The 22,346-nt window shown below is 39.3% G+C and overlaps 1 protein-coding gene across 1 annotated transcript in view; it reads left to right on the forward strand.

Moving 5' to 3' along the window:
• The window catches only part of LOC144963159 (dynein axonemal heavy chain 6-like), a 139,919-nt gene that overhangs the window by 46,361 nt on the left and 71,212 nt on the right, over positions 1-22,346 (forward strand). Inside the window, exons 26-38 of the mRNA XM_078896871.1 lie at positions 318-530; positions 1,841-2,021; positions 3,362-3,458; positions 4,655-4,785; positions 5,801-5,874; positions 7,618-7,764; positions 9,729-9,839; positions 10,885-11,010; positions 12,450-12,605; positions 14,647-14,808; positions 15,940-16,077; positions 16,865-17,018; positions 17,645-17,770. Coding sequence (XP_078752997.1) covers positions 318-530; positions 1,841-2,021; positions 3,362-3,458; positions 4,655-4,785; positions 5,801-5,874; positions 7,618-7,764; positions 9,729-9,839; positions 10,885-11,010; positions 12,450-12,605; positions 14,647-14,808; positions 15,940-16,077; positions 16,865-17,018; positions 17,645-17,770 — 1,816 coding nt within the window. The remainder of the gene's footprint in view (positions 1-317; positions 531-1,840; positions 2,022-3,361; positions 3,459-4,654; positions 4,786-5,800; positions 5,875-7,617; positions 7,765-9,728; positions 9,840-10,884; positions 11,011-12,449; positions 12,606-14,646; positions 14,809-15,939; positions 16,078-16,864; positions 17,019-17,644; positions 17,771-22,346) is intronic.

Raw genomic sequence — 22,346 nt, forward strand, 5'->3', positions numbered from 1 at the left:
CAGGGATGCCTTGTAAAGCGCTTTGAGCATGTTTAATTGATATTCCTCTATATAATAGCTCAATTTTTAAAAACATCATTTGCTTTGAGACGCTGCAGTTATTTTAGTTCTCCATTGGGATAAACCCTAAATACAAATGTTACCATACGGGGTAACGATGATCTGATTTTTTGAAAAATGTATTTATTTATTTGTTTATTTATTTATTTGTTTATTCATCTGTGTATTTGTCCATGAATTCAATAAAGTTTTTAAAATATGTTTAATCCCTCATTCCGTCATTCTTACCCCCCATGGAATTGTCCACACCACGACAGGTGGTGGATACCTGGCGTACCGTGGAGTTACCGGTCCTTCCCTTCAAGGACTACAAGGACGTCTACATCCTTGGCAACACGGACGACATCCAACAACTCCTAGACGACAGCAACATCAACGTCCAAACTATCTTGTCCTCGCGATACGTGGGTCCCATCAAGACAAAGGTGGACGAGTGGGCTTCAGACATCCAGCTATTCTACAAGACACTGGTAGGTTTTAACTTCACCGTAGTCTGTAAAAAAAAAACAACAAAAAACTAAACATTTTTTTTTTTAAAGAAACCAAAATCATTTTTTCTCTGAATATTGATCGATTTAACTCACTCAAGTTTTGCTAGTTTTCAAAATTGGAAAAAATATATTAAAAATGAGCATGTACATAGATAGTTTTATTCAACTATCATCAACATTCGAAAACTAAAAATATTAGCTTTGATACTACGCCTATTTCTCTCATAAAAATGTAATAGATAGGCATGGGGTAAAAGTAACCCGGGGAAACTACGGATATAGTCGGTGCTAGGGTTGAGTGAGTTAAGTGGCCCTCACGTTGTCACAAGGACTCAAACATGATATGTTTTTGGCCTCTCGGGATTTCTTCAAGGCAAACGTCTATTGGTTGAAAATGAAAAATATTCTAGTCAGACTGCGGCAAATAGGATTTATTATGGATACTTTCCAAGACCCTTTTTATACAATTCTGTTGTGTCGGGGCAAACCCCAAGTTTATCTTACCCATGGAAAATCTTATGTCGAAAAGAAATCTTTTTATCGTTTTCAAAGTTTATTAAGACAGCCGGAAATGTGCACGCTATGTGGCCTTGTGTTATGACACTCGCCTTTGGATTGGAAGTTCCTGAAATCGAGTCCTGCTCTGAGCGATGAATAGTTGAGTCCTTGGAAAATTGCTCTTTACTCGCATTCTCTCACCGTACTCAGAAGTAAAATGAGTATTTGGCCGCCAACAGTGTTGTCTCTGTCTGAAAAAGATTGTATTATCTCCAAACAGGCGTCATGTCTCGTCCTACATGTTAAATGTTGCCATGCTGTTGGCTAGGGTCCCCTTGTGTGTATTACGCTATATAAAAGCTCAAGCTTTTTTGTCTGTTTGTTTGTTTGTTTGTTTTTAATTTACATCACAGATGCATATGTTGATACAAGAACTTGATTCATCTCATTGATTACACTATATTGTAAATGGTGCTGCTCGAAGCCCGAAGTAATAAATAACAATGTGAAATTGAATGTAAACTTCAATTTAATATATGAAAACAGATGAAATGGACGTTTCCGGTTTCCACTTTTTCAACAACAACAACAACAAAAAAAAAACATCAATTTTTTTGTTTATTCATCTTAACAACGCTAATCCCACATTATCTCATTCGTCTGTAGTGTTTCATTTATCCTGTTTTGTTGATAAAGGGGAAACCCGAAAAGTCCATTTCTACTGTTTTTGTATATTGAATGGAAGCCTACATTCAATTTCACATTGTTATTTTCATTACACTATACTGCAGGACTCGTGGATATCCTGTCAAAGGACCTGGATATACTTGGAGTCTATCTTCTCCGCTCCTGACATCCAACGTCAGCTCCCCATCGAGGCCAAGATGTTCACAGAGGTGGACAAATCCTACAAGGACCTCATGAGGAAAGTACGAAAAACGCCCTTAGCCATTCGGAATGGAACGCAGCCTGGTAATTAGAACGATAATTCTATGGTTATCAAAATGTATGAGGTTTGATTCGCAATCAAGGCAGACTGAATTTTTGGGAGGATGATTTTTTAATTGTACTTTTCCCGATGCTTTGGCCGACACACAATTTAGATAAAACGATTGTATACACTAACATAACACTGTTTTCATCTTGGAATGAAAACTTTTATATCGAATGTTTTGATTAAAATGGTCCTTGTTTTGTATGTACAAATGTTCCTGCTTGAAGCTCGATGAAATAAATATCAATAGTCAAAAGTAATTGAAGCTTCAATTTAATTAACAAAAACAATGAGGACGTTTCAGAATTTCCCAATGTCGACAAACCATGATGAATGGAACACTAAAGTTATCTTCCATTCTATTTGACAATTGTTATCCAATTAGTGAAAAACAAAGTTTAAAAATTGACCTTTTTTGTTTGAGACTTTTTTTTTCCAAATTGGGGGTCGTCATAGTGAATTTCTTGAAGTTAATGTTTTTGTTAAAAACGAAAAAGAAGTGTTTTGTTTGAGTAAGGCAGAGGAGAGGTTACTGTGATGATATTGATTTTAAAAAACTAGAAATAGCGGCAAGATATGTAAGTTAATTACTTTTTAACCCGTATTGAATCATGATGTTTTAGACTTGCCGGCTTTAAAAGAAAAGAAAATTGGTCCAAAGACGGAACCCTGAGTTACACTATGATAGAAGGGAGGATTTGAATTATGTTTGTTTGTGCTACTAATTGAAATAGATACTGTTTGTTTTATGTTAATGATAAAGGAGTGGATCTAGTTTAAGTCCATTTCTCTGAAACGCAATGGTAGTTAGAAACGTTTGAAATGAATTCCGTGGTCTATGGTATCTAACGCCACCGACAAGTCAAGTAAGGCTGAAACATATATATTTCGTTGCACTTTGAAATGTATTTCTGACGAATAATTTGAAAAATCCAAAGTTTTAATCTTTTTTTAATGTAAGGAAGAAATAAGGAATAAATAAATAAGGACATTGTAACCTATTTAGTCACATTTTCATCATTTCGAGAAATATGCAATGTTGGTCATTTATTTAGTGCCTCAAATAGGAAAATACTTGTATTTTTTGCCTTATAGATCAATAGCCTGATCATTTTGAAACTTCAAATTGTCTTTTTCTTCGGTGATTCGAGGGCTTCCAATAGACTGTTTGAGAGTATTGGCTCATTTTTAATCTCGATGTGACTTTGCAGGTTATGAAAATCAACTCCCCGTTTACAATATTTGGTCTTGAAATAAAGAATGATCTGATTTTTTCTAACCCCCCCCCCCCCCACCCCACACACACACACCCCCCTAGGTCTTGTGGATACTTTTGACTACAACAACGCGCTCTTGGAAAATATCCTCAAATGCCTCGAAATGTACCTTGAGTCGAAGAGAGTTATCTTTCCTCGGTAGGTTTAGCCATAAAAGGACAAATGTGTAAATGTTTGTACGGTTTGTGTGTGTGTGTGTGTGTGTGTGTATGTGTGTGTTTGTGTGTGTGTGTGTGTATATTTGTGTGCGTGCGTATGTGTGCGTGGTTTATACAGTTCCTCTCTATTCTTCTTTTTAATGTAACTGAATTCTACATGGCCCTGATGTCCAAAGCGAAAATTATGTATCTGACAAAATTCTTATTTTCAAGGCTTTGTTTTGATAACACTATTTGTATCAACATCGACATGAACATATTTGCAGGTCTGATAAGCGGACTCAATTATGGGCTCGTTTTAACATTGATGAAATGGATATCTTCGTTGGTTTGAGATTATTTCCATAACAACAATGAGATATAACAATTTGGGTTATCAGACCTGCGAATAAGTGCACGTCGACCAACATTATCATGTGTTAAGGACAGTGATGAAAAATCACAAACGCTCAATATTTTTTCGAGTTTACTTCGTCTCAAGGATTTCACTCGCGCACAGCTTATCACTGTGTCGTCTTGATATTTCCTTGACAATGTTAACACATCAATATCTTGGGCCTTTATCTGTTATCTATAATATTTTTCCTAACTCCAACCACATGTTTAGTTTTCTTGTATATTTAATCATATGCTTCAATGACGGTTAAACCCGAAACGTTAACAATAATCTATCTTACCTTATATAAGGAAGCTAAACATTTCTTTACACTCGTTTGTATTTCAATAAAAACTTAAACTTGTGAGGCCACGTGGTCTTGTGATATGACACTCGCTTTCGGATCGGAAGGTCCTGGGTTAGAGCCTCGCTCGGCGCATAGGGGAGTCCTTGGAAAAGGATCTTTATTCACAATCTCTCACCGTAGGTACTCGGTTTAAAATAAATACATGGCCGTTAACAGCGTTGTCTCTGTCTGAAAAAATTGCAATATCGCTAACAGGATGTCATGTCCTGTTCTATATCTTTCGTGTTGCAGTTTGTCAGTAACCCATTGTAAAGCGTTTTGAGAACGTTTAGTGGATATTGCGCTCTATAAAACTCAAAGTTTCAAGGTTTTAACCCAAGATTGAAGCATCTTAATCACCCTGAAATACATATTAACGTTTTGAAGGGGGGTGGGGGGGGGGGATACGTATTTTTCGTCACTTTACGAAATGTCTTTTGTTCCTTTTGCCCAGATTCTACTTCCTGTCTAACGATGAGTTATTGGAGATTCTGGCTCAAACCCGCAATCCTATGGCTGTCCAGCCACACTTGAGAAAATGTTTCGATGCCATTCACTCCTTGAACTTTGGATCCATCGAAACTGGTGAGAAGTTGAATTTTCAAAACGTATTGAACACAAATGATTGATTATATTTATTAATTCATAAATAATTAATCATCAACTTTACACCACATTATGACTTACTAAACTGAATCCCCTTTGCTCCTTGTGGGTCAATATCCACTAAACGTGCTCAAAGCGCTTTACAAATGGTCCCTTACCAACAGCAACACGTAACAAGTAGGACGAGACATGACGCCTGCTAGGCGATATTACATTTTTTTTCGGACAGAGACAATGCTGGTAACTGCAGGTACTCATTTACACCTGAGAATATAAGTAAAGAGGCTTTTTCCAAGGACTCAACTATGCGCCGAGCTAAGCTCGAACCCAGGACCTTCCGATCCGAAAGCGAGTGTCATACCACAAGACCACATAGCCGCATGTTTCTGTCCTTGGTGTTTTTCTTGGTAACCTCCCAGGTGAGGCTTGCCAACTTCAATTCACAATAATATTATCGTGGGGATCAATAAAGGGCAGCGTGGCTAAACTGTACGGTCTTTGTTTCGTACCCGAAAAGTACTCAGTTCGAATATCTGCTCGCGTTGTGAGGCCTTGAGCAAGTCACCTCGCCCTAGCTCAGTTTGCGGCCCTGTATTGCGGCTGACGCCAGGGTTATTCCTGTCTTCCCTTGGAATAGACCCCAAACAAATTTTGCTTATGGGATGAATAAAGTGAATTTTAGTTGTTTAATTTAATTTTTTTTTTTTAAATATTTGAGGGCGTTATCAATGGTAGTTGTAGCGAATTTAAAAATGAATATAACAGCTTTTAAAGAACAAATTTGTACTTAACAAAAATAAATAAGGATTTCCAAACCCTTCTTAATTTAAGTCAGTGAAAAAAAAATTAAAACGTTTATATTTCGCGTAAAAAAAACAATATATTAAAAACATGTTCTCTGCACGTCCACTTAATATAAACTATTAAGAGCAGTTCATGATAGGAGCTATTTTATCCCATTTTTAATTTCATTATGTTTCCTGTTGATGCGCAGAGGATGGCCCGAAATTTACCAACGATATTCAGGCAATGGTCTCACCCGAGGGAGAAAGAGTTACGCTAGGAAAGGTTTGTTTCACCTCAACCATTGTACTGTAGCATTAAATCCTGCTTACTCTCGATTATTCAATATGTCACGATTTCTTCCACGATGAAATCATGATATTTTGTTTGATTGATTTCTTAAAATTACCACTTTATGAGGGCAAAAATGTGTTGCGATTAACCGAAGTTTGTTGCAATTAACCAGTGACTTTTATATAGAATTAATTCCGTTTCTAGGGAAATGTTGCGATTAACCGAACGTTGCGTTAACCGAGTGGAAATTATCCGGAGTGGACCGTAATCGTTGATGTTTATAGAAAGAATGACATTGACGTCACTAAGCTTTTTGTAATTTTTTTTTTTTTTTTTGCCAGCCATTTTCATGAGTAGTCCCCACTAAATGGTATTGATCGGACTATAGACGTTTAAGGCTACACACAGCTTTGTGTGTTGACACGTTATTTCCGGCTGGCAAATGGTTGTGAGTTTTATGGCTAAGCGCGGTACATCAATATAGAAATTAATTACAAAACAAATTCCATTGGTCTATTCCCTATTCCTATTTGACCAAACAAATTATGATAAACAAAATTTAACGTACACGGGTGATTTCCGTCGTCGTTTGCTTTATCACTATTGCATTTGGGTCCCACCGTCTTTTAGCATTATCATGTCGAAATTAACTAGGTGCTTGGCATTAAATTGATAGTCACAGGAAATAATAATAATAATAATAATAATAATAATAATAATAATAATAATAATAATAATAATAATAATGATGATGATAATAATAATGATAATAATAATAATAATAATAATAATAATAATAATAATAATAATAATAATAATAATAATAATAATAATAATAATACTATATACTTTATTCATCCAAAAAATAGAAATTCGTTTACAGACGTGGCATGCATAAAAATGAAAGTTGGGGTTAATATAAATTTCCAAATACCCCCCAAAGTTCGTACTTTTAATCATTCATTTCATTTCTAAATTCACTTTTCGGAGTCGTCTTCATCCCGAATGAATACTGTTTAGAAACAATATATTGATACCAAATTATTTATCTGTTTTACGTAGTATCAATTATGTCATACAATATTTTAACACGTTCTAACAATTTCAATGTTTGTATGTAAATGTATGCGCGCATGTGTGTATGTGTGTGTGTGTGTGCTTGTGTGAGTATGAGTGTGTGTGCATGTGAGTTAATTGTCAAGGGCTGCAAAGAGCACTTTTAATCGTTTGCATCGGGTCTATAAAAATATATTATTATCATTATTATTATCATAATTAATATTTTTATTATTATGACTATTATCATCATCATCATCATCATCATCATCATCATCATCATCATCATCACCATCATCATCATCATCACCATCATCATCATCATCATCATCATCATCATCATCATCATCATCATCATCATCATCATCACCATCATCATCATCATCATCATCATCATCATCATCATCATCATCGTCATCATCATCATCATTATTATTATTATTATTATTATTATTATTATTATTATCATATTATTATTATTATTATTATTATTATTATTATTATTATATTATTATTATTATTATTATTATTATTATTATTATTATTATTATTATTATAATTATTATATTATTATTATTATTATTATTATTATTATTATTATTATTATTATTATTATTATTATTATTATTATTATTATTATTATGACGAAATCGGTTTTATCATTATATATTTCTAAAGGGTCTGAAGGCTCGTGGAAATGTAGAAGAATGGCTGGGTAAGGTGGAAGAAGCCATGTTCACCAGTCTTAGACGACTATGCAAGAAGTCTATGAAGGATTTCGAAAAAATGGAGCTCATTACCTGGATTATGGCCAATGCATCCCAGGTGACGTTATTGTTTTTGCTCATCGTCACCAGAACAGAAAAAATAAACTTGATAAAATTGTGTGCTTTCACAAAGTGCAATAAATATACAATAAACGTGCTCAAACGCGCTTTACAGGGGTGGGGGGGGGGGGTCCCTACCCAACAGCAACACTTAAGATGTAGGACGGACATGGCACCTATTAGGCGTTATTACATAATATGCGGCTATGTGGTCTAGTGGTATGACACTCGCTTTCGGATCGGAAGGTCCTGGGTTCGAGCCTCGCGCTCGGCGCATAGTTGCGTCCTGTTCTTTACTCACATTCTCTCACCGTACTCAGGTACAAAATGAGTACCTGGCCGTTAACAGCGTTGTCTTTGTCCGAAAAATTGTAATATTGCCTAACAGGCGTCATGTCACGCCCTACATGTTAAATGTTGCTGTTGGCCAGGGACCCCTTGTAAAGCGCTTTGAGCACATTTAGTGGATATTGCACTATATAAAGCTCAATTAATTATTTTATATTTTTTCAGACAAAGACAATGCTGTTAACGGCCACGTACTCATGTAATATCTGCTAATCGTGTTTATGTAAAGCGCTTTGTATGTCATCATCATCATATCGTGTCACGCCAGTGGTGGATCCATTGGATGGCTTCAGGGGTGCAGCTTCTCAGGCCCATATCACTGATATGTGGTCCAAGTTCGCACTCGTGAAGGATGTTGTCCATGTTTTGAGCCGTGTGTCCACATTGACATCGGCAGTCTGAAGAAAGTCCCCATTTTTGTAAGGTTGTAGTTTTGTAGTATGGCGCTTGATCGAGTCCCGCTGTGGGACGTCGTCAAGTTGAGTTTTTGGAAAAGGATCTTTACTACCAGATTCTCAACACACTCAGATGAAGATAAGTACCTGCTCGGCAACAACATTTATTTCTCTGTCGAAAATGAAAAACTATATTAGTCTCATACAGGAAGTCACGTGTTGTCCTGCGAGTTGACAGTTGCAATCGAACACATTGTAAAGCGTTAGAGTACATTTATTGGATATATTGTGTTATCTAATAGCTCGAGGTTTTGTTTGTTTTAAGTCTATAACAGATAATATTACAAAAGGGTAAGATTAATTACAGAAGTTTAGAATCAGCTTGATATTAAAAGCCATGATAGTATTTTTGTTAGTAGGTCGCTCGCCTCAGCTCACTTTGTACAACAGCAAAGCAGTCCTTAACGCATGGATTATTCCAGTCTTCCCTTGGATTATATATTAAAAAAAAAACAAACAAAAAAAAAACACATTGAGCTTTTATATAGCACAATATCCACTAAACTTGTTCAAAGCTCTTTACAAGGGATCCCTGGCCAACGGCAACACGTAACATATAAGACGGGACAACACGCATGTTAAGCGATATTACATTTTTTTTTCGGACAGAGACAACGCTGTTAACGGCCAGGTATTCATTTTACACCTGAGTACGGTAAGAGAATGTGAGTAAAGGGTCTTTTCCAATGAATCAAACGTGGGGCGATGCTCGAACACAGGATCTTCCGATCCGTCACCGAGTGTCATACCACTAGGCCGCAATATAGCCTCCAGCGTCACATTGTCTTGACTGCAAGAGAAATTCAATGACCATAAATTTTGCACACAAAAAAAATTAATTTCGTTTAACATCTGTTATATAATTATATCACCTTAGTCTAGGTTTTTTTTTCAGTCTTTCATTGAAAATCGGTCATAAAAATAACTTTCCTTATGTTATGAACGGAGCGCAACCTGACCTTCTTTGTTAACTAATTTGATTCGACGGGTACTTATTTGCAGGTCTAATAACCCAATTTGGTCCGGTTTCATTGTAGTAATGGAAATACTCTCAAACCAACGTTAAAACAGGCCCATAATTGGGTCCGTCATCAGACTTGCAAATATGTGTACGTTGATTAGATTCTGATTCATCCATCACCAAATTATCTCCATCCAGGTAGTTCTGACGATTTGTCAGTTAATGTGGACCAGGTCTGTCACGGAAATCCTCACAAAGCCTCGGGCCAGACACGAATCGATGAGGGAGTTTGAATACAAGAGTGTCACTGTGAGTGGACGATAAAATTATGATTACAAAACATTTATATAGATAGATCGAATTTAATGTCACTCAGGTCTTTGTTATTGTTTTTTGCCATCGACGCTTATGAGTAATTCTCACTGAACTGTATTTTCCAGACTATAACAGTTCATGGTTACACAGAGTTTTGTGTGTTGGTCCGTTATACTTCCGGATGGCAATGTTGTGAGATTCTTAGCCAAGCGCATATTATCTATAGGGCATTTCCACGAATTTCATCATGGTCAAGGTGCTTCACGATGTTTTATTCATTCATTCCCCCAGTAGTCCGTATGGAAACATATTCCCACTTCATACAGTACCGGCTGCCTGTTAAACATCCTTTTTGTTTTACTAAATCTCTTACAATGTCCGTCACTGCCTATAGCCAGGGACTCATTCACAGATTTGAAATTAAAAGCACACAAGTAAGAAAAGGGGGAATTAGTTCCAGCAGGGGAAAGATGTAGATTCCAAGAGCACATTATCAGTGTACATAGGTTGAGATCACATAAAAATTCTCATCTAGTCATGAGCACAGGACCCCACTAACAGGAAAACAGTCAAATGTTTACAAACCATTAATATAATAATAAAAAAACAACAACATTACAATGCACAAACGAGAGATGATTTACAATGAAAAAATATCATCTCCCCAAAACTAATACTACGCATTTGACCGTTTCCTTCTCAGCCAAAGACTCCGGCAAAAGTCACGAGAAAGCCAAGTGATCCCATTTCAAAACAAAGAAAGAAAGCAACCCCCAAACAAACACAAAAACAGATATAGATAGCATGTGCTTGGTTAACAACATTGCTATCCGGAAGTACAACAGACCAACACATACAACTATGCGAGTCTGGTTGACACAGTTTACGTTCTTCATAAATTGATCCATTCATTCATTTAAACAATCGGTTGATGGGTCAGACTTCTTTTTGCTATTCCTTGGCAATTTATTTTACATTTCCATTAAAGCAAAAAAGTTGAATGATTTTACAATAAATTGATAACTATGTTGATTTCCAGGAGTTAAACCAGTTGGCAGCAGCTGTACGTGGAGAGTTGCCCAAGCTTGCAAGAGCCACCCTGTGTGCTCTGATAACGATAAACGTCCACGCCAGGGATATGATATCAGAGATGGTCAAAAAGGAAGTGAGTAGCGACAGCAAATTCATTGCTAACTGCGATTTGACGTCAGATATGGTCAAATAGGTAGTGAGTAGCGACAAACAAATTCATTTTCAACTGTGATTTGATATCAGAAATGTCATAAAGAAAACGAGAAGCGACTAGCAAATAAGAAGCGACTTGTAAATTCATTGTCAAATGTGCTTTGATATCAGATATGGTCAGAATACAAGTAAGAAGCGACTAGCAAGTAAGTAGCGACTAGTAAATTCGGTGTCAATTGTGCTTTGATATCAGATATGGTCAGAATTAAGTAAAATCGTCTTCTCGGATTCATGGTCTTGTGGTATGACATTTACCTTCAGACAGAGGGTCCCTGGTTCTGAGTCCCGCTCACGATGGCGCAAAATTGAATCCCTGGAGAAACCTCTTTACTCACATTTTCCTCCCGTACCTAGGTAAATAAAACTGAGTATCTGACAGGGCGACAGAGTTGTCTCAGTGGGAAATGAATTGTAAAACGACTTTTCGGCCATCATGTCTCGTCCTACATATTAAACAGTCTAAGGCTTTAAACCCTTATAAAGGTCTTGAAGCACATTTATTAGATAATGCGTTTATAAACAATCGCACGTTTGTTTGTTTTTAAAATCAGCGGTATTGTTATATTTTCTTAAGAAAGTGAGACAATAATCTGCTTGAATGTCTTTATAATGTGTTTCAAGCCAACAGCAATACTGACCATGAAGGATGAAATATCACGTTTATTAGGCATTCATAAAATAGTATCATTTCAAAAAGGATAACGCTGTTACCAGCCTATTACTCATTTCACATTTAAGTTTGATGAGAATAGGCGAGTAAAGAGCATTATCCAAGGATTCATGCTTGCGCTGTCCACAATGGAATTCTAACCTTCAACTTACAGGTCACAAGCCAAATGCCATACCATTGGATCACGATGCAACAATTAGTTATTTAAGTCTTAAAATCCAATATCGGAATACCTTTCATAAGCTGTATTGACAGGATTATTAAACATTTTAAAAAGCAAATCTGAATTAGGTCAACAAATCAATTCAACAGTTAAAATCAAGTTCTTTTTAAATAATAATAATAATAATAATATAATAATAATATAATATAATAATAATAATAATAAAAATAATAATATATAATATAATAATAATAAAATATAATAAATAAAATAATATGATGATGATAAGAATAATAATATATACTTTATTCATCCAAAAAAAAAATGAAAATTCGTTTACTGACGTGGCATGCATAAAAAGGTATAAATACAAAGTTGAGAATCTATGGCGAGATTTATACATATACATATGCAAATGCACAAAAATGTAAAAATTTACAACCAAGCTGATACGTTAAGTTTTAAAGTTCAATATTTTTGATATTGTTTTAAATGACCTCATCGATCTATTCATTTTTATTCCTAGGTGGACTCAGCACAGAGTTTCGACTGGCAGAAGCAACTGCGGTACTATTGGGACACGGAGACAGACAAATGTATTGTGTGCATGTCAAACTCCGTGTACGACTATGGGTATGAGTACTTGGGGGCATGTCCCAGGCTCGTCATCACACCCCTCACCGTAAGTGGAAACAGACAAATGTATTGTGTGCATGTCAAACTCCGTGTACGACTATGGGTATGAGTGCTTGGGGGCATCTCCCAGACTCGTCATCACACCCCTCACCGTAAATGGAAACAGACAAATGTATTGTCTGTATGTCAAACTCCGTGTACGACTATGGGTATGAGTACTTGGGGGCATGTCCCAGGCTCGTCATCACACCCCTCACCGTAAGTGGAAACAGACAAATGTATTGTCTGTATGTCAAACTCCGTGTACGACTATGGGTATGAGTACTTGGGGGCATGTCCCAGGCTCGTCATCACACCCCTCACCGTAAGTGGAAACAGACAAATGTTATTGTCTGTATGTCAAACTATGTGTACGGGTATGGGTATGAGTACTTGGGGGCATGTCCCAGGCTCGTCATCACACCCCTCACCGTAAGTGGAAACAGACAAATGTATTGTCTGTATGTCAAACTCCGTGTACGACTATGGGTATGAGTACTTGGGGGCATGTCCCAGGCTCGTCATCACACCCCTCACCGTAAGTGGAAACAGACAAATGTATTGTCTGTATGTCAAACTCCGTGTACGACTTTGGGTATGAGTACTTGGGGGCATGTCCCAGGCTCGTCATCACACCCCTCACCGTAAGTGGAAACAGACAAATGTATTGTCTGTATGTCAAACTATGTGTACGACTATGGGTATGAGTACTTGGGGGCATGTCCCAGGCTCGTCATCACACCCCTCACCGTAAGTGGAAACAGACAAATGTATTGTCTGTATGTCAAACTATGTGTACGGGTATTACGGGTATAAGTGGGAGCTTTCTCAGACTCGTAATCACAATTACAACTTTCACAGTCAGTGGGGAAATATCCAATGGAATAAATTGAATAGAGGCACTAATGTAATTCATATCTGGAAAGGTTTGCACTAAACAGTGGCTGACAACCCACGTAGAAATATATAAGAAAAGGTCAACCCAAAAATCAGGGTGCCCTTTCAGACTTTTATCCCACACCAGTGACTGCTCCTTGATTGTCACGTTGAATTCAATTCATAAAGACAACTGATGTAGAAGTTTCGGGTGTGCCCTTTGTTAACATTAGAGATGATTATTGAAACGCTAAAGATAATCATGACGTGATCGGATGACGTGGAGACGAATTTTCCATCCTCTAATTTCCATTGTTTCTCCAGCGTCTTATTCATCGTTGACAAAATGCAAATCCGAAACGCCCACTGTGCCCTTGTGGTATGACACTCGGTTTTAATAATAATAATAATAATAATAATAATAATAATAATAATAATAATAATAATAATAATAATAATAATAATAATAATAATAATAATAGAACTTGAGGTTATGGTTCGAGTTACCCCATGGGCGGTGCCAAGTTGAGTATTTGGAATCGGTTCTTTCCTGAGGTAGCCCAATTGTAAAATGAATGAGTTCCTGGCCGTTAAAAGAAATGTCTGTCAGAAAAATATATTTGCGACTCACAGGTGAAGTGTCTGGTCTTACATGTAAAACGTTGTGTTGTCAATTTGGCATCAATTGTAAAGCGCTTTAAACATATTTAATGGATACTGCTTGGTCTCTTCACTTCTTTCTTCACGGTATAAAGTTGTCATTCCCTGCTTAATTTCAATTAGCATTGTAATCAAATCAAAATATTTCTTTCCTGCGGCCATGTGGTCTCTCGGTATGACACTCGCTTTCGGATCGGAAGGTCCTGGGTTCGAGCCTCGCTCGGCGCATAGTTGAGTCGTTGGAAAAGACTCTTTACTCGCATTCTCTCACCATACTCAGGTGTAAAATGATTACCTGACTATTAACAGCGTTGTCTCTGTCGGAAAAATTGTTATATCGCCTAACAGGCGTCATGTCTCGTTCTTCATGTTACGTGTTGCTGTTGGTCAGGGACCCTTTGTAAAGTGCATTGAGCACATTTAGTGGATATTGCGCTATATAAAAACTCTAGCTCTAGTTTTCTTTCCTCCTCCCCGCCACCCTCACCTCTCCCTTCCTCGATTTTCTCAAGGACCGGTGTTATTTGTGTCTAATGGGGGCCTTACAGTTGGATCTAGGTGGGGCCCCAGCTGGCCCTGCTGGCACGGGAAAGACGGAGACTACAAAAGATCTAGCCAAGGCCCTGGCCAAGCAGTGTGTGGTCTTCAACTGTTCTGATGGCCTGGACTACAAGGTGAGTGTCGTTCATTCGGGTTTGTCAAATTAACAGTATTACATTTAGTTGAAAGGGGGAAAACTGACAATGTTTCACCTATTTCTCCTATAAAGCCATATTGATTCAAGTTTCCATTTCATGCGGTACAAATCGCCTGTAGGTCGACTTTATTGTTGTATTGCCAATCTTTGAATATCAGGCATTCATCCACTTACTCATTTGTATCTGTGTTGAGTGAACAGAATGATGATGAAATTTTCCACGACGGCTAAATGAATAGATATTGTCATTAATACGTGTGACCCATCGCCTCGAATCGATATTATGTTGGAAAACGAGCCAGACGCCAAAAAGGGATTTATTGTTAAAATGACGAAAAATATGGATGTTTTTTTTTCACTTCAAAAATGTATATTCTTATACCTCCACAAAACATATCTTGAAAAAATCCAAAAAACTTGAACTTTCATATAGTGCAATATCCACTTAACGTGCCCAAAGCGCTTTACTAGGGATCCCTAGCCAACAGCAACACTTAACATGTAGAACGAGACATGACGCCTCTTAGGCGATATTGCAATTTTTTCCGGACAAACACAACGCTGTTAACGACCTGGTACTTATTTTACACCTGAGTACGGTGAGATAATGTGAGTAAAAAGCCTTTTCCAAGGAGTCAACTATGCGCCGAGCAAGGCTCGAACCCAGGACCTTCCGATCCGAAAGCGAGTGTCATACCACTAGACCACATAGCCGCATATTAAAGAGGAGCATTTATATACCGCAATATCCACCAAACTTGCTGTACGCGCTTTAGACGGATCACAAGCCAACAGCAACACTTAACATAGAGGACGATACATGACGCCTTTAAGGCAATTTTACATTTATTTCGGACAAAGACAATAATGATTATGACAATCTGGTACTCATTTTTTACCTGAGCACGGTGAGAAAATGTGAGTAAATGGACTTTTCTAAGGACTAATCTAACTATGCGCCGCTAAGAACAGGACTCCAACCCTGGACCTTCGGGTTTGACGTAGTAGAAATTTTTAAAATCTAAATCACTCCGATATTTTACCGTTCTGAAATGGTAAGCCACATATTTTGAAGTATGCAATCATTCTCTCTTCCATTCTCCCCCAGATGATGGGCGGTTTCTTCTCAGGTTTGGCCCAGTCGGGTGCCTGGTGTTGCTTTGATGAGTTCAATCGAATCAACATTGAGGTTCTCTCAGTCATTGCCCAACAGCTCATCACGATACGAAATGCCAAACTCCACAAGGTGAGGCCGATCTTCAAATTATTGTTTGTTCAAATATCTTTCAACGATCGTAGACACATTTATAGCAGACATGCAAAACCTCGATATTATATTATCTCTTAAGTATTCAGTTAAAAAAAAGAATGCATCAACAGAAGCGCGCGCACATACACACACACAGACACACACACACACACACACACACACACAGCTTGATAGATTTTCAGGAACAACAGTGGGAACTATGTGAACTCTAGATAATTCTATTTACAAATGTTAATAATAAACAATTACAAATGGTGTAACGGTGTAAGTAAAGAGTCTTTTCCAAGGATTTGACTCTGTACCGTCAAGAATGAGAGTCAAGCCAGGGATCTACATGCCGAAATAGTAATGTCATATCACAAGACCAAAAAGTCACTGCCTCTTCGTATTTGATACATTTTCACAAGCGGAGGTTCATTCTATCGTTCTACATTAGAAACAAAAGATTCCAAGCTTCAATCAACTATCACACGATTAAACAAGTACTATTCTAATTTGTTCTTAGACATAATATCAATTTAAAAGGGTAGTTTCCATACCCATGAGCTTCTCGCCAGTTCAGTTGGTAAGGCCCTCGCTTCACAAGCAAAGATACCATTAACTCCCCCCCCCCCACCCTTTCACCCAGCACTAAGTAGGTAGCTAGATCTGTTTAATCTGGCGGAAAGTAGTATACCAACGATATATATATATATATATATATATATATATATATTATATATATATATATATATATATATGTATCCATCTATCTATCTCCCAGTCGTCCCGATTCGTTTTCGAAGGTCGTGAGATCAAACTCGTCCCAACGTGTGCCGCCTTCATCACCATGAACCCTGGCTACGCCGGAAGAACGGAACTCCCCGACAACCTCCAGGCTCTATTCCGCCCCATCTCTATGATGGTACCAGATTACGGTAAATATATTATACCATTGGAGAGCTTTATATTATAATCCAGGCTTTGACAAAAAATATCATTGTCAACTTTATTTTCTCTCTCCTATTCAATTATGCCTTTGAAAAAAATCGAGTTGTTAAATAACACGTGATCAAGCAACTTTACAGGGAGTCCCCTTAGTCAAATGAGGATATTAACCAGGAACCAGATGGAGCATAATATATTCTAACTCATATTAGTTGATAGATTACCACACTAGCCGAAACCTAATACTTTCATTACTAATTATGGAACACAATTACACTTTAAAGAATAATTTTATACTCGTGAAGATTCTGTTAGCTCGCACTCGCTTTACAAGCAAAGGAACCAGTATGGATCCAGGATGCGTTAGCGAGGAATTATTTTAAAGAACCCCCCCCCCCCCCTCCTTCTTTCTGTGCAATCAGAAGTAATTGGGTAGCTGAATCTATTAAATCTGGTTGGAATTAATTTGTTATTGCGTCCTATCCAAAGTGTGACAAGCAATTTTGCAGCCCGTTAAAGACAAGACACGGGTCTTTGAAGGACTGTGTTTTTATACTCATTCCAAAACAAAACAATAAAATTAGCGCTTTAAAGAACGTTTTTCTCTCACTCTTAGGGCTGATTGCCGAAGTGATTCTGTATTCCGAGGGTTTCGAATCATCCAAAGTGCTGGCCAAGAAAATGGTACAAATGTACAAGTTGTGTAGTGAGCAATTGTCACAGCAGGACCACTATGATTTCGGTTGGTATTAATTGTTTCAAAATTTATGTTTGCAGATACGTTCGTTTAAATGTTGGCTCGTTATATATATATATATATATATATATATATATATATATATATATATATATATATATATATATATATATATATACTTTGATTTGGATTTATATATACAAAACTGTGGCCTCCATTCATGAACCTGAAAACCCACATTAAAACAACATATCTGAGAAAAAAAATTAAGCTGGCCGGAAACCAATGATTGAGTGTCAGTTGTGTTTCGATACATTGATATATGTTTTTTTTACTATTTTATCCAAACTCTATGGATGAGAGTGTTGGAAGATCATAGAAAGTATCATTCAGAAACTTGAGGTATTCTAAAACAAATTTTAATGACGAATCTTCAAGAGTACAATTTCAAATGAGGACCTCGGAGCTAGAGCGGTGGTGGAGTCTCAGGGGAGTCTCATTCAAAGAAGAGGATGAAAATAGTTGTGGCATATCTGTCGCAGACCTGCCCAACAATGACCAAGATCAGGCTCTGCGATTGACACCCCAAGAAAGCAAGAAGCGAGGCAGTCCCATGGAGATCTGGAGACGTACTATGAAGAAGGACCTAAAGCAGAGAGGTCTGTGCCTCGAGGTTGTCCCAATAATAGCAGCTGACAGGACCAGGTGGAGGTCCATTGCATCCTCTAAGAGGTGCGATGCTGAAAGCAGCATTTAGGACAAGACATGACGTCTGCATAGTATTTAATACAATTATATATTTCAACAGAGACGGCCAGATAAGCATTATAACCTCTGAGCGGTGAGAGAATGTGAGTTAAGAACAAATAATCTTAATGTTTACCTCATAGTCGATGGAAACTTCCATTTGTCTCCTTTCATATGAGCTTCTGGCACATTGAGTGGATAAAGCGCGAAACAGTTCAGTTCAATTGTTATTTTAGACCAGTGGCCAATAACCACAACATGTCCCTGAACAAAATATTCTATTTCTAAAGCAATCATGCAGTTATAGAAATCATTACGTCCATTTACTGTTTCCAACAATTCTATTGTGAATACAATCAACAATCATAACAAAATAATAGTCAATGATGGACAACTTTGACGATGTCAGCTGTGGTGGCAAAAGCTTACTAGAATACTAGAATAAATGAACGACGTTCGACATAACCATTCATTGTCCTACAAAAGATCATGTCAGATATGTTACGGTTTCACAAACCTTCAAATTTGCACTAAAACGTCGAAACTTTAAAAAAAAGATTAAATGAAGAGAAAAAAACTCCCTTTATTCACTCCCAAAAGAAAGGGGTTTTTCACGACAAGAGATGAAGTGAGTAGGAAAGTGCCAGAAGACAATAGAGAATAAAAAATGTTCGCGGCGGTGATGCGGGTTTGAACCCACGACTTTATTGGTACGACAACTCCGTCTGGCCGGTGAGAGCGTGACTCTACCGTATGAGCTATCCATGATCCTAAAAAAGATCGTCTCTAATTCAGGTCATTATTAGAGCTCTCTTTCACCGACTACTTGCGATCGCGGGTCCAACACATACAACCTCCGCGAAGTTAGTTGGCCAGCAATTAAGCTTAATAGCCAATATTCTCAACACAAACATATAACATAGAAATAATTGAGACATTGAGTATGCTCCGGTATTTGGGATGAATTTTTAATTCAGAAAAGTGAGTGGAGCACACCCTTATGTTGGTAACAACAAGAGATGAAGTGAGTAGGAAAGTTCCAGAAGACAGAGAATAACAATTTTTCGCGGCGGTGATTGGAGTTTTTCACAATAACTCAGGACAGCACAGCGCCGCAATGTGAGCTAAGTCAGCAGCTTCTTATGGTTCACACTATTATGTTATGACGATCGACCCAATCAGCAAAGTCCGGTCCGCATTCGTGCACCGTCGCGAACCCGCCTGGTAGCATCGTCACAACACACCTTTCGACTAGATGCTCTGCCGTTTCGGGTTCTTGCCCACAGCGTGGACATATTGGACAGGAAGTTAGACCCCACTGATGTAACACCGGCCGTTAGGCAGGTCCTCGACCGAAGCCGATTCGCAGCTACCCAGTGTCTCCTCTTACTGGTATCAAAGCCTGGCAACTTCTCACCAAGCTTAGAGGAGTGTAGGTCCCCGCCCCACGAGGGATTGAATTCGTCCAAACCGACTTCCATCTCGTATGTGCAGCTCTGTCCGTAGTCAGGGATTCTGCGTACAAGGGTTGCCGGGACTTATTTCGGCTCGAAACGGGGGCACCGTTCATTATGCGCATGAGAGGGGTATCCCCATTCCCTCTCTCTTTGATCTTACTCAGCCAGTTTCCCGTAATGGTCTCCCTCCGGACATCGGGGGGCTGGATCGCTGCCATTATCGGGCCCCATTCTCTAGGGGTTGTTGCTAGCGTTCCCGACATATGTGCATCGACTTGCGAAGTTTTACATCCACCTTCTCAACGTTTCTGCTTCTACCCCACACTGGAGCGCAATACTCCGCGGTGGAATAGCATAGTGCCAGGGCGGATGTTCTCAGGAGCGCTTGGCTAGCGCCCCAAGTCGATCCCGCCAGCTTCCTCAGAAGACTGTTGCGTTTCTCTATCTTCCGGGCAACCCCTTCGAGATGAACCCGATAGGTAAGGCTGCGATCCAACGTCACCCTAAATATTTTGGACGCGGCTCATTTGGGAGTGGCTGGTCCCCGACTAGGACATTCAGTTTACGGGTGTGCCAACCACTGCATAAGTGAAATGCAGTGGCCACGGTTTTTGAAGTGTTCATCTTCAGGTACCACTTGTCAAAGTAGGATTTGAGTCTGGTGACGTCCTCGCTGAGTACGCTCTCGAGACGGGTCCACACTTTACTCTGAGTAACGAGTGCCCAGTCGTCTGCGTATCCCAGTCTCAGGGAGGAAATGTTCGGCATATCGCTAATGTAAACGTTAAACAACATTGGCGCAAGTACCGACCCCTGAGGGACCCCATTCTTCAATTTCCTTACTTTGCTCGTGACGTCTCCCAGCGCGACGTGGAATTGCCTTTCCCCTAAGATCGAATAGAACAACTTCAAGGTCTTTTTGCACCTTATGATTTTTGCAAGTTTGAGCATTAACCCATCGCACCAGACCGTATCGTACGCCGCTGATAGGTCTATAAACACAGCACCTGTTTGCTGTTTTCTCTCGAACCGTGCTCAAAATGCTCTGTAAGGGCAATGACCTGCTCCGTGGTGCACCTCCCTTCCCTGAAGCCTGCCTGCTCAGGTGGCAGGGCAGCGTCTAGGACCGGCCCCCATCGGTTTAATAGAACACGCTCCAACAATTTGTAAAGACAGCTCAGCAGCGATATGGGTCTGTAACTGTCTGCCTCCTTCGCCGGCTTCCCTGGCTTCAGGATGGCAACTATCTTCGCATGCTTCCACACTTGTGGAAGCTTTCCTTTTGCAAGGATGTCAGACATTGCCTCTGCTAGCCAGGCCCGTGCCCTGGGGCCCAGATGCGTCACCATATCGGGATATACACCATCTATCCCTGCTGCTTTGCCGTTCTTCACTTCGCTAATGGCTGCACCCACTTCTCGGGGACTGAACGGGGCCGTCCAGTCCGACTCCTCCGCAGGTAGCGAGTCCAAAATCGTACGGTACGCCTTGCGGACACTGCGCTCAAAAGCCTGATTAGGGACCCGCTTACTACGGTTCTTAATATTCTTGGCAATTGTGTCTGCCTCGCATTCCGGTGCAGCCTTCGCGAAATTCAGATCTGGGTCCAATTTCTTTATCAAACGCCAAGCGTGGCGGCTGGAGTGTGTAAAGTCGAGACATTCCACGGTCTCCTGCCACCGTTGCTTCCTTTCCTCTGCCAGAGACTGAAGTAGTCTATCGGCTGCGTCCTGGGACTGGGTCTGCTGGTACTCTCGGTACAGCTCTTCCGACTCTGCTGTCCAGCAAGGGGTGTAGAATTTCCGTTTGCCCGTGGAATAGAGCGTTGAGCGCTCTTAACCAGTAGTCTACTAAATCTGGTTATATTCTTGGACTTGGGAGGAATGGCAGGGCAGACCTGCTCGATATAGGAACTGAATTCCTCCCAGTCAGCCTTCCTGAAATTCCATCTGCAAAGTGGGAGAGACTGCACCCTCGGTATTGTCACCCCAGCTGTGACAAGGACCGGCCTGTGCTGGCTATGCGGAAAGTCCCCGAGGACTGTCCGCTTCACCTGCAGCGGTTCACCGTTCGCGCCTTTCGTTACGAGGGTGAGGTCTGGAGTATACTCCTTCTTATGGCGGGTACCCCGGAAGGTACCCTTGGCTGTAGGATCGTACACTAGGTGTAGATCATTACAGTCCATCCATGAGCGGAGTTGTCTTCCTGCCTCGTTGCAGTCTCGATAGCCCCATTCGTGATGGTGGCTATTAAAGTCTCCCAGACAGATGGAAGGATGGCTGACCACCGGTACGGTGGTGTAGTCCAAGTCGCTCTAGGTGGTTTGTAAATATTATGCAAACACAGTCCCCTACTTCCACGGAAATTCGGTTCACCCCATTGCTGTCCGTTACGCTCTCAATGACCCTTACCTTCGA

This window comes from Berghia stephanieae, chromosome 1 (assembly GCF_034508935.2).
Source record: "Berghia stephanieae isolate SIO BIC M18660-M18661 chromosome 1, UCSD_Bste_1.3, whole genome shotgun sequence".
NCBI lineage: Eukaryota > Metazoa > Mollusca > Gastropoda > Nudibranchia > Aeolidiidae > Berghia > Berghia stephanieae.